General features: G+C 44.0%; 2 protein-coding genes across 5 annotated transcripts in view; one reads left to right on the top strand and one right to left on the bottom strand.

Annotated features, from left to right (window-relative positions):
- LOC120457160 overlaps nt 1-13,312 on the top strand; it is a 77,569-nt gene that overhangs the window by 34,248 nt on the left and 30,009 nt on the right. The gene's annotated exons all lie outside the window — the stretch shown is intronic.
- LOC120457168 lies at nt 5,335-6,508 on the bottom strand. Of its 2 annotated transcripts, XM_039644450.2 has the most exons (3): nt 6,261-6,508; nt 5,862-6,198; nt 5,335-5,807 (listed from the first exon to the last, which is right to left on the bottom strand). In XM_039644450.2, exons 1-2 carry the CDS (start codon nt 6,347-6,349, stop codon nt 5,904-5,906), a joined length of 384 nt encoding a protein of 127 aa, XP_039500384.1. In that variant the 5' UTR covers nt 6,350-6,508; the 3' UTR covers nt 5,335-5,807; nt 5,862-5,903. The 2 variants fall into 2 exon arrangements, with proteins under 2 accessions (XP_039500384.1, XP_039500383.1); XM_039644449.1 differs by having other exon boundaries at nt 5,789-6,198; nt 6,261-6,507.

Below are 13,312 nucleotides of genomic sequence, written 5' to 3'. Positions count from 1 at the left end.
AGTTTTGCGCATTGGTAATCAAAGTGGTGCGGCGGCCGACTCTTTGATTTCTGTTTCAATTCGTTGCAAATGCAAATGCCAAATCTCATTGCTCATACGCCCAGTGGTCCGTATCCGTGTCCGTGTCCGTGTCCGTATTCGTATGCCCACTTTGGCCACTCCCCTTTTCATCGCCATGCTGCTGGTCCACTTTCAAGCAGCGACCACTTATCGTGGTCGTTTGAAGTTTTTATCCTTATTTATCTTCATAAAATATTCATGCACTCTGCTCTCCATGTGTGTGTGTGTGGTGTGGTGGTGTGTCCTTTTTCTCTTTTGCTAGTGAAACTGGTAGTGGAAGCCACTTGAACTTCGGGATTGAGCACTCAGCACTCACCACTCAGCACTCAGCTCTCAGGTGCCGCCAGGTCCAGTCCGGAATTCAGGATTCAGGATGCAGGATTCAGGATTCAGTATTCGCCCTGCCCACTTTCAGTTCCTGCTTTTCAATTAAAAATTGTTTTTCACTACATTTGAGTTGATTGATTTTTAATTGATTTCAATTGAGCAAGACTCCTCTGGCTAAGGGGTTTTCCTTTTTCGAGCACGGAGGTGAAGTGGTAAAGAAAGCACCCGGGGTGCAGAGCAGCACAGTACAGAACAGAACAGAACAGCACAGAACAGAAGCTTTTAAGACGCCTCCAGAGGACAAGGAAATATGAAGAGCCAGACACGAGCTGTGGGAATTTTTTTGTATTACTTTGCATACCCTCTCGATGAGTGGAATAAAGTCGCAGGATTTAAGGCTATTGGAGTTATTCGAAGACTTAGGCATACACGACATTTTCATAATGCCCGTGCCCGTTGTCGATTGGCTCGGCATTTTTATATAAAATGTGCCGTCGATATTTTCCCATCACCAAATCCGCACTTTACCACTTGCGTTTGTGCGGCATAAGAGTATTCTTGAATTGGTGTTCGGACTTAAAGCTTTTTGCCTACCGCATTCCTTATTTATTATTGACAACACGCTCCGTAAGCTCCCCTAACACCCGTAGAAACCCGTAGAAACCCCTCCGTAAACTCATTGCTGTGTGGAGCACCCACAGGATGCAAATTGCATGAGCGGTGTCTGCGGCTTTTGTGGCTCGGCTCATAAATTCTTAACGAGGATTTTTGGCATTTGAATAAAAAACGAGAAAACGAGGGGCAGCCAGGCCAATGCGAAGTGGAAAGTGCAGTCTCGAAATGAAATGAAATTTCAAATTAGAAATTAGAAACTAAAGTGGAAAGTGGAATGTTGTTAAGTGAATTTTAATTTGCCATTAACACATGCGGGGGAAGTATTTTAGAACGCATCCGGTGCTGAAGGCTCTGCAAAAAAAGGGTTGAAAAGGGCGGAACAAAGGGCGACAAAGGCACAGGCGAACTTGCGACAAAGTTTGTGCTGGAACCAAAACGGGGGGGCAATGTAACAGCCTGGCTTTTCCAGCCACAACAACAACGGCAAGTAAAACAAAAAAATTAAAAACAACAGCAAAAACAGAAGCAAAAGCAGCAACCCTTTGTTTGTCGTAATAAATTGGCTACAGGCTGGCAAAAATTGAAGTTAAGTGGGGCTTTTGGCAGATGGATTACGATTAACGTTGGCCAGGGGATATCATTTACAGGGAACATTTTCCCCCTAACAATCTTCTTTTTCTTAAAGGAAACCAGGTGAAAGAAGATATTGTATGCGTGGTATGTACATATATTCTTAAAAAGGACTCAGGAAGTGTGTTTTCATCAATCCAATCTTTTATAATCCAAATTATGTTATGGTTCTTTCCTTTCTTCTCTTCCTTCGGCTTATGAATTAAATTAGACCTTAGGATCCGTGTTTTTACACAACTTCCTGCATAACTTAAACAGTAGATCTCCGTGGCAGATAACGATGGTTGATCAGAATCTTTTCCAAATGCTTCCCCTGCCAGCGCCACGTGCTGCATAAGTGACATTTGGCTAGTAATTTGTTCTCAAAAAGGATCCTAAGTATTTGCAGCCAGTCAGCTCAGCAGACGTTTTCGTTTTCGTTGTGGTTGATTCTGGATTCTGGATTCTGGGATTCTGGCGACTGGGATACTGGAGACTGGAGACTGGGGACTTGGGGTGTCGCTTGTTACCTGGTAAATTTATGGCAGAAGCTGTCAATATGTGCCTGTGTGCGTTTCACAGATTTTCCTCGTTTTTCCCAAAACGTTTTCCACCCATTCTGCTTGCTCCTTGCTCCCCGGTGCTTTTTCTGCTTTTCTGCTTTTCTGCTTCTCTGCTTTTCTGCTTTTTTCCTTTCCGCTTTTCGTTTTTGTTCTTTGCCCTGAAATATGACAGAGCAGGATAAGGACATGCAAAGGGGGGCGGTGGGCTGGACTGGGCTGGAAAAGGGGGCGGGGCATTGGGAAGTTATGGGCTACACATGTTGCTGTCTAATGTTGTTGTTTATGTGCCATTGTGCCGTTGCTGGAATGTGTAAGTAAGAAAATTGTTTTTGAAATGGCTAACAAGCTATTAGCAAACAAACAAAGGCAAAATGATGATGATGAGAGGGAGGTGGAGATGGAGATGGAGAGGGGTCGGTTGGCGTTTAGGGAGTGAGCCTGAGCCTCTTAGCTTACAGATTTTCCTCCACTTTTTTATAGGGGGATGTGACACTTTTTTTTTGCATACAAGCAGGAAAAAACATGATTTATGGAACTATCAAACGCAAGGCTAACTGCAAATCAAGACAACAAAAGCGGAGTTCCTCGGGACAGCAAAAATATCTTGCGGTGTGGTGTTGATGATCTCATAAATGAGAACAATGCTGGGAAAACATTACAAATTTTAAGATTGCTGGCTATTTTATAGAAAACGCCAAAAGTGTACAGAATCACATCAAATAGGCTTTTATAACCTAGCGATTGACTAAAGTAGCTTAACATGATTTATGTGTTAACAAGAATGCTATAATTGTAATTGTAATTGGCCAGTAGGCTGTAAGAGGTAAATAAAGTTTGGGCCTGGGCAGCAGTGTAACCATTTGTTACATAAAAATATTATTTTATGAATGGATCCTCTAACCTTTTGACCTTTTTTTCGCCATAGAACCCCTTGATATTTTCGCTGACCAACGGTTTGGTCTCACAATTTTACCTTTTGGGCAGCAGCACTTGGCGCAGCGAAGGGGCCAAACAAATGACAACCCAAATTATTTTGACACCATTACCGAAAGTGGAGTGGGTGTGGATGTGGGTGTGGGTGTGGGTGTGGGTGTGTGTGGAACAACAGTCGCACTCAATGAACAAAAGCTGACAAAACTCAAGTGGGGGATATAGAAGGGCTATACTCGTATGCTCGTATAGGCAGGGCCCAGACACCCAGACATCCAGACATCCAGACATAGCAACATATTGTGCCGTGCTTGTTGCAGCAAAATATGGTGGCAGAGGGGCGAGGGGAAGGCTTCTGGGAAGTGTCTGTCTGCCACCCACACCATCCACACCAGCCCCTCTAGCCCTCTACCCCTCCTGCCTCCTGCCTCCTGCCTGTCCGGACTGCTCTACGTGCAAGAATGAGGCTGGAAAATGCGAAAAAAGGAGGGGGAAAGCCGGGGAAAACTAGGAGGGGAACCCAGCACATCAGCACAGCAGCACGGCAGCACAGGAGCTCGCGAGCTCTGCTGCAAATTGCCAGTTAAAATTTTGCTGACATGTCAGCAGCAAACGTCAAACGCACCATGGGATTGGGAGCCACTGCCTCCGAAAGCGAGCGGGGGAGAGAGAGGGGGAGTGGGGCGTGGGGCGGGCAGAAAGAGGCGGCTGATGTTGGGGGCCACAGAGACAGAGCCCCACTTGATGGAGATGGAGACAAGCGTCAAGTGGAGTTGTACGAGATTTGTTTCGATTTTGTTTAGCCTCGTGCAACGGGTGTCGCCATCGATGGGTGTTGAAACTATGGGGCGAAGCAATTGTCATATCGATCGACTGTCCGTCGGTAAGTAAAAAGAAATGTGAAGCCAAGGCTTGTGAAAAGAAATGCAATTATAAAGGGGAAGTCTGATTCGAAAGGATAACGGAAACTACTAGTGATGAAGATTCAATAAATGGCTCAATATCTATGTTTATATTTCCAATATGCTAAGCGGATATTAAGATAGGTTGAGCATCATTGTGCCGTTTACAGCGAGTAAAGAGTGTGCACACAGGCGAATAAACTAGGAGGTTGAATTGCGAGGCAAGTCTATTTGAACCAGGGCCAAGAAACGACCTTCGGTTGCCAAACGCTGGGTAAATATTTGCTCAGAGCCCTGCTTGATCGAAGCCAAATTGAAAAGCAAACATTGAAATCCCACCGTTTACTCATTCAGTCACTCGGTCATTCAATCAATGAGCCAAGGGCAGCGTTTAATAAACTCTGAGCGTGTCGAAAACGTGAAACGAAACTGCATTTCAATGTGGGGAAGATATGCTCGTACGTATATCGTATATAATAATGATGGTTTTGGGAAGATAATAGTAATAAAAACGACGGTTATATGTAGGATGACCCGAGAGCTGGAAAAAACCGCCATCAGCTTTTCAAGTATGCAGAGCACCGGCACGCGTACAACTACCAAAAACCACAACTATTAAAAGCAAATATCAGAAAACTGAAAACGAAAAACTGAAAACGCAGAACTGAAAACTAAAGCAAAGTGTGATAAAATGTCATTGAAGTGTCAGTTCAATGAGGTGGGTGAGATGGCCTTAAAGCGGGTAGAACTGGCCGAGTGAACACTTGACTTCTGTCGCTCGGGTTATGACAGATCTATAGGCTCTGCCAATGAGTTGTGGCCATTAAATGGGAGTGCAGTTAACAATTTTGCATACTCGTACATGGCCGAAATGAGGGAAAAACCTGCCAGCCTGGCATTGATGTCTGCAATAGCTTCATTTTTATTTTAGCACACTCTTCTTGTTTTCTGGCACCCTTGTGTCGCACTGGCATACGTTGACAGTAACAAGTTACAGAAAAAAAAGAAGAAACACCTTTTATTCAAGTACCTTAAAATCATGCCCAAGTCCTTGTTCAGTTCAGCCCTCCGTCGAATCCCCAGCTAATTATCCTCACTCACGAGCAGCGGAAAATCTGGAAAATTCCACGTCAACATGGAACATGTCTCCGATTCCGATTCCGATTCCGAATCCGATTGCCAAATTGTCAACCCTCGTCTTGGCAGACTTTTTCCCTAACAGCCATTCACAGCAAACAGAAGGCGAGCTGCCTTTCTGTTTTTCCTGCGCTTTTCCCACTTTTCCCCTTTTCCTTCCCTGCCCTTTGCGCAACCCATCGCTTTTCCCTGCTCGCAACTGGAGTGGCTTTGTTTTTATTGTCGCCTGTCGCCTAACAATTGATACATTGATAAATGATGTGGCCGACACTCAGCAGTCGGCACTCGACGCCCGACGCTAATTTTGTGTGACAAACAGTTACATGTCAATCCTCCTGTTTCCTCCTTGCGACTTGGAGTCCTGGCGTCGCTCCCTGGCGAGTCCTTGGTCCTTGGACGCCAGGGAAAGCCAAGCCTCATGATTTCCCCTTGGCGCACGGGCGTTCCATTTATTTGGCCACAGTGAAGCAGTGTGGGTTTGGGTTTCAATACAAGTCATGGCGCGACATTGTGTTGCAAGATGTCGCGGTAGTCGACGTTCAGTTCACTTAGCCAACGGTCGATATTAATAAATTACCTAATCATTTTCCCCGGGTATTTGCAGTTGCGTCAACAAAATAAACAGCCAATGAACAGCGAAGAGAGTTTCAGGAATGGGGCTTAACTATGGGATTTAATTGGGAATGATTAGGAATTAGGAATTAGCTCGAGTGTGAACCAAATTGACTGCCTATCCCATCTAGCTGTTGCATCCTCTTCATTAATTCCGGTAACGATCGAGATCCGTCACGGAACCGGAAACTGGACTCCTTTGCAAGTGGCCCGCCCGGAACTGATCCTGGAGCATGGCCAGCACCTGCATGTGGCGATACAGTTCCTCGGGCATTACCACGCCGAAATCCGGCGGCACGTGAATGTAGCGAGCCAGAAAGCGTATATGCGGCCGGATTGATTTGTGCCACGACGACTGCTCCAAGGGATCGTAGAGGGCTCCTCTTTGAACGCCTGACGCCGCCGGCACCAGGGCCAGCTGGTTGCTACCTCTACTACTACTCCTGGTGGATTCGGAGGATTCGGAGTAAGACTTTTTTGCAATGCGATTCTTAGTTGATCTCACCCGGTGAAGATGCGGCGGTGCAGAGTACCCAATGCGGCGAGCAGAAGGAATAGACCCAGGAAAATTACCAGCAGCAGGATTGCGGACATCGCGACTTTCGTGTTACTACGCGGGTGGATAGGGATGGTGATGAGTGGAACGGGAAACGGGGAACGGGGAATTTTTCGTTTCGGTCTGACAATTACGACAAGAATTTGGAAAATGTTAGACTTCTATGTATGTTGTGACACCTGGAAAAAAATCGACAAATTGTGCTTGGCTGGGATGTTGGACAAGTCACGAAGTTATAAGTTTAAACGAATTAACTTCTTCTTAAGGTAGCCTCGCATGCAAAAGTGAGCTTCGAGATGCAAATTTTAGCCCTGGGCATGAATCACTTGCAATTTTGGTACTAGTAGTTTCCCTCAGGCTGCTCTTATTAACTCCCCTTTATCCCAATTGTAAAATGATCGTTTCTAAACGGTATGCTTAATTATAAAGTGTGTTGTCTCTTCCGAAACTCCGTTTACCAAAGCGTACCTAATCGCTGGCAGTTACCAATTGCTCACAGTTACCCATCCGCAAAATGTGTTTGCTGATTATGCCGACCTGCGGCCATATCCACCGATATGCAGACCGATCCAACCCATCTAACCCATCTGGTCGATCAGCGCGATCGTATGCATAGGTGTGCATATAGAAACCGATAAATAACAAACACAACCGGAACACCCGGAAGTGGGCGGACAGGCCGATTATTTGATAATTTTCATGGTTAGTTTAAGCGCTTTCCGCCAGAGTGAACCTTCAGAGGATTACCATCTACCATCTACCATCGCGTCGAGCGGAGAACACAGATTACTCATATTTTTTTGTGGCTGGTTTAAATGTATATTCATGCTTATATTTATATTTATATTTATATTTATGGCCGTGTCGGTTATTGAATTCGCAGTCCAACTCCCCACGCAACAGAAGTATTGAGGCGAAGCTTATTCATTATTTGCGTACATATATTTGCCAGCTTTTTATCTCCGATTTTTTCCCTGCCATTGTCAATTATCGAGCGGTGGACAGGGGGATATAATCTGTTTTCTAGGCGGGGGGCAACTGCTGTTTTTTTTTAATTTTTATTTTAATGTTTAATGTTTTCCACATTACATTCGTCGTGTGTCGTGAAACTACGATGACTAGATGAATGATCGATGAATTTAGACGGAGTTAGGTTCGGAACAGCTGACATCATCCGCGAATGAGAAGTTGAAAGTTGGAAGTTGGTAGTAAGGCTCAACAATTATGGAGATTTGGTATATTACTAGTGAATTGAGAATCAGCAGAGAAAGTAAACCTGTAAGGCAACCAAGTGATATGAAAGGGGATTCCTCAAAGAACACTTTAGTAGAAGGTTACGGAAACCGCGCAGAAGAAGCCAAACCACCAAAGTGGTGCCGTAATCTAAGTTCAAAGCGCGATCACAGTGACCCCAGGCGGAGGCAAAGTACACACCTGAGATCCCCAGCACGCAGCTGAGATATAAAAGCTTAAGCGCTTTCAATGCCTTCGCCACAGGCATCAACCTCAACTCTCAAATCAACTCGCAAATCTCAGGTGGGTTTTTTTGGAGTTTCTTGAACCCTCGCAGGCGGAAGTTGCGGCACTTATGACTCACAAATCTGATGAATACGCAGATACTCAGCTTCAAAGAGACCTCGTCGTCGAGACACCCGGCTGGTACACACAGAATTCGAGTATCAACTTGATTATGTAACCAGAGACCATAATAGCAAACTCCGGAGAGGCGAAGGCCATACACCCTACGATTTCAAAGCATCTCACGCCTATGATAAAGATATAAAGATGCAGGATTTCAATTAATTTAATATATAGACACTCAGCAACGCCCCTTCGCTACAATCACACATTAATGAGTGTTAAGTCTCGAAAACGCTCGGGAATGTGAATCTGAATCCCAATTGAATGATGTGTTGTGTTCGGTTATATTTCCAAGCTGGCATGTCATAAATTCATTTTCGATGGCGCCCACGCCTGCGTTTAAGGGGCGAGATGACTGACAATCGCATTTAGTTGTCAGAAAAACTATTTTTAATTTCACACCTCGCCGTGATTTACGAGGGCGGGAAAATGCTGCTCCCTCGGCAAACACTACTACACTACTGAACCTTTGGGCCCCGGAGGGGAGACCTCTCTCTCCTCGTTGGTATTATTTTCTACTGTGGCTGCTGATGAAAGGGGATTCAAATAAAAGTCTGCGATTACAGTAGCCACACGCTGTAATGAGCCACGGCATCCTATTTTCTTGCCAATTAAATTTCTTTTGACCCATTTCCCGGGGCGGCCACTCGATGGGAAAGCGGAAAAGTGCACATGGTTGGGGATCGCAGGGGAGTAATATGTGCCAATGGAGGAGCCACCTGCACTGCCACCGCCACCTGGCATTGAAAACTCAAACAAAACATCCTCGCTGCCACTGCTTCCTGTTGTCCGCAAATGAAAATTGAAATGAAAATGGAATTAAGCACAAAGGCATTGCTGAACGAGTGAAGTACTGGCATTGCTGTAGATGCATATAAATATATATATTTATATATAAAAGTCTAAGCAAATATATACTGGTATACTGATATACTGATATTCTTGTGTTCTCAAAGGCACAAGACAGCAGCAGGATTGAGCAAAAGAGAAAGGATGGAAATGCACAGGACCAAGTAAAAGTAAAAGTATCTCAGGGCTTGTTTTTAGTATGAAGTTGTGGAGGGAAAGGAGTTACTGTTGCACCAAGTGCTAGTCCACATTACAAAGTTATCCAACTATCCAGGCTGGCTATTTTGATTAATCTGGCTCATATGGCGCGAATTGGCTGTCAGGCGATAATGACGATATGGAATGGAAAGGAATGGGGATTGCATTGGATTGGATTGGCTTGAATTGAATGGAATGGAATGTGGCCTATTGTTTGTGGTGCTGCTGATTTAGCTGATTTTGCGTGCCGGCAGGACCTCCATCACCTCTATAACCATCCCCTTCCGCCACCAGAAGTCCCTGTCCCCCTATCCTTCCCCTTCTGTCTGTCTGTCTGTCAGTCAGCGAATGTGTTTTGAATTATTGCGCTGTACATTCGAAAAGGATGATGGTACCCCTCTGCCCGCTGCCCCCCTGCGCAGCTCAAGTGAAAAAAGATGGCCAAACAAAGGGATATTGTGACAAGGATTTATTGGTGTGGAGAAAGAGGTGTGCAGCAGGGCAGGGCAGGACCATTGTCCATTGTCTCTTCGTCTTTCCAGGGGTGGATTCTTCATCAGGATGATTCTTTTAGCCTGACGATTTTTAGGGTTTGAGGGTCGTGTCATAGTGCAATTATTGCTCATTGCAGCAATCTGCTCCTTCTCAAGAGGCGAGGCTGCCTTAAAGTTGCTCATCCGGGAAATCGGATCCAGGCAGCCAATTAGGCGGGTGTCAGGTTTCCTACCTTCGCATTTTCCACTCAAACCTCTTTAACGAGTCCGAAAGGGGCAAACTTCGGGCCAATTTACGTAATGGCTTTGGTTATAAGCTGGACATGGCTACTAGCGCGACCAAGAGCGATCTCTTTAGCCAAGAATAATGGGCCAAATCTGCCGCTGCGAAAGTTTTATTGCAATTGCCAAATTAATTTGCCTGCCAGAACTTTTGCGCAGCGGCGGAGGGAGAGACAAAAACACAAGGAGCCCCACAAATGTGCGTTCATTAATTTAATTTTTCATTAAAGAAAAGCAAACGCTGCCGGGCCAAAAAATATATAAGAAAAAAAAAGTGTCATAAGACCGCCCATAAAAAACAAACACAAAAGGGGGAACTGAAAAAAATGTATATTTGACCATAAACAAAAGGCCGCTCGAAAGGCATTCATATTATTCGAAGCGGAAAATGGGAAAGGTGGGCAGGCGGCGGTGGAGGAGGAGGTGGAGGTATCACCTTTTATTTTAATATTTCGGCCATTAAAAAACGTTTCACAGCAGCAGTGGGTTTTCAGTTCCGATTTCGATTTTTTCTTGGGACGCAGCCAAACATCAGCGGCATAAAAAGCAAAATCCCATTCAGACCAATGGAATTAAGACGAGAAATTTCTCCAGCAGCAAGAGTTGAGCGCTGCCGATACAGAAAAGCAATTACGTAATACACTGTAATAATAAGTTTGTTTCCCGTATTTTACATTTAAATATATGCACCAGAAGTGTATTCTGAGTACATTTGATTACAAATCACATTTTAGTAAGAAAAGAATGCGCCGAAAAAGGACTCTGCAAACAAATGCTTGTAAAAATGACACCAAAATGTAAAGCGCTGCATAAAAGAGTCGTCAAACAATTAGATTTGAACATTTTTGCAACGCCCCCCGGAAGGGGCGTGGCAGCTTTCTGGAACTACAAACTGTGAGGCCTCCAAAAATGTTGAACGGAGATTGGGAAGGGCCTTCAGATTAATGACATGGCAATTTTTACGATTGTTGGCCAAGTTTTGTTGAAATAAAGTTCCTCCGCCCGATGGGTTGTGCTTCTTCTTCTTCTTCACGTGCTTTTCCGTGCTTTTCCGCGCTTTTCCAGCCTTCCGCCCGTTTCCCTTTCACTAAATTTATGAAATTTCACCTTTCGGCCAAGCAATTTGCTCCATTTACATTCTTTATTAGCCACCGCAGTTTACCAAGAGTTTTCCGGGGGGCAGAAAAGAAAAATTGTTTGAAAAGAATTTTCGGGGGAGAAACGGGAGAAACTGAGCAAAGTATTTCATTCTTGTTTTTCACTGTTCGGTGCGAGTTAAAGCGAAGATCAAGAAAATTCAAATACGTAAACGCTGTTAAACTTCGATTAAGGTGAATTTATGAATATATGCAGACTAAATCACCAATAAAACGATAAAAACCATACGCAGTTTTACCTTCCATCAAGGGAATAATATTTGAGAACTATAACTCAATTAAATAACTAATTGACAAAAACCCAGCAGGTAAACGAAATATGCATATATTTCTTTTATCGAAAGCACAAAAAATAAATTCAGTTGGAAGCATGGAGAAAATGCAGGCAAATTATTCACTGACCAAATGCACTATCAAGTGAATTGGGAAGAATGCCACATGTGTTTTTATCAAAGCCCGGTAGAGTTTACCTTGGCATTTCGTTGACATTTTTCGGACGCATTTGCTGGGCAACGTAATTTTCCAAACCATTTTCCCAAGCCTTCACTCATGTCCTACAGAGACAGAGACAGAGATAGAGACAGGGAATTTAATAAATTCATCATCTTTCATTTAGTCTGCTACACAGATCAAAAAAGAACAAGAGCAAGAACAAGAACAAGAAGTGAAGAATAAAAATCATTAAAAAAAGACAACGTGGGCAAGGGGGATAAAAAAAAAAATTGTACAAAAAGAAGAAGAAGACACATAAAAAACCAAGGAAAAGAGCGAAAAAATACAAAATCGTGACTGTCATTTCAACGAAGCGAAGTTATTTTTCATGACAAAGCAGCCGAAGAGGAAAACTCCTCCGACTCATTTCCCGACCCGACATCTGAAGAATGAAGAGGCAGAGGGTGGGGGAGGTGGAGGTGGTGGGGAAGGGGAAGGGGAAGGGGGGAGAGGAAAAGGAGGCATTCCAGCGTTAAAATACCTTTTACTGGCGCATTATTCCCCTCTATTTTTTGGCCCGCCCCCAAGTGAAAACCAAAATGCAGTCGACTTCGCTGCGTTTTTCATGAAATTATTACGACTTTGGAAATGGGGTCGTATGCCGTACAAAATGTCGTTACGTTGGCGGAACAAAGTTATATACATATACACTCCCTGCTGCTGTCCAGAGAACTCGTTTTAGTTTATCGCTTATTGTTGAAAATTTCTTTATTGTATCTGCGGAAAATGTTTGGTTGAAGTGGGAAATTGGGCTACAGGAAAATTGAAACGAAGATCGTTACATCTAATTGCAAACTAGTTGGCGAATCCGAGTCCCTCCCAGATTCATATATTTCAAGAATTTCCTACTGTACTTTATGATCAAGATTGGTGTCGTATGATCATGATAACTTGCTCCTGGCAGAGAAATTCTCACGCACCTCTGCGGATCAACTGACCCACTTGAGCCGATTAAAAGTCGTCTGTGGTCATTATTCTCGGCGTGTCTAGACGGCAAAGAAAACTACTGCCACTGTTACTGTCCCTTGAATCGCTGCGAAGGCCGTCTCTCTTTCTTCTGGATTTATTTGCCTCGTTTCGATGCCAGATCTTTGTCACACACATGCTTTAGGATCGCATTAAAAGGCCATAAAACGTAGAATAAAAAATAAACAAGAGAGAACGCAATAGTCGAGTTCCCCGACTATCTGATACCCGTTACTCAGCTAGTGGAAGTGCGGGAGAGAGTTTTCAACACTGACAGTTTTTGGCGGTTTGTGGGCGTTAGAGTGGGCGTGGCAACATGAATCGATAAACTTGCGCTGCTTCTATGTCTCTGGAGTCTGTATGCTTAATCTCAACTTTCTAGCTTTTGTACTTCCTGAGATCTCGACGTTCATACGGACGGACAGACGGACATGGCCAGATCGACTCGGCTATTGATCCTGATCAAGAATATATATATATTATACTTTATATGGTCGGAAACGCTTCCTTCTGCCTGTTACATACTTATTTTTGAACGAATCTAGCATACCCTTTTACTCTACGAGTAACGGGTATAAAAAGAGCGGCGCTTTACTTTTATTTTTATTTTTACGGTGACAGTTGTGGAAGACAATGTGGAGTAGTATCTTCTACAATATGTGGAACTTTGGCTTTTCGCTGCGACTCTCCTTTTCTTCGGCTGCTTTCTCGCATCATCATCATCATCGCCATCGCCATCGCCATTTCATCGTCTCGTGATGAAGGCCATAAAAAATCTAATAAGCGTGAAATAATTGACATTTAAGCAAAGCGCACGCCCATAAACAATGGACTTGGTTTTCGAGTTGGAGTGTGGAGTGTGGAGTTGGCCGTAGACCAAAGAACAAAACGCATATATATATAGATACTTCCCGCACTTTGT

Source organism: Drosophila santomea, chromosome X (genome assembly GCF_016746245.2).
Source record: "Drosophila santomea strain STO CAGO 1482 chromosome X, Prin_Dsan_1.1, whole genome shotgun sequence".
NCBI classification, from domain to species: domain Eukaryota; kingdom Metazoa; phylum Arthropoda; class Insecta; order Diptera; family Drosophilidae; genus Drosophila; species Drosophila santomea.
This window is presented reverse-complemented; position numbering and strand designations above follow the sequence as displayed.

What these genes read in the sequence shown, in the direction of transcription:
- LOC120457168 (XM_039644450.2), bottom strand. Translation starts at nt 6,349, where the DNA reads ATGTCCGCAATCCTGCTGCTGGTAATTTTCCTGGGTCTATTCCTTCTG. An exon ending in CACCGCCGCATCTTCACCGG is followed by an intron (nt 6,199 to 6,260) that starts GTGAGATCAACT and finishes CGAATCCACCAG; the next exon opens with GAGTAGTAGTAGAGGTAGCA.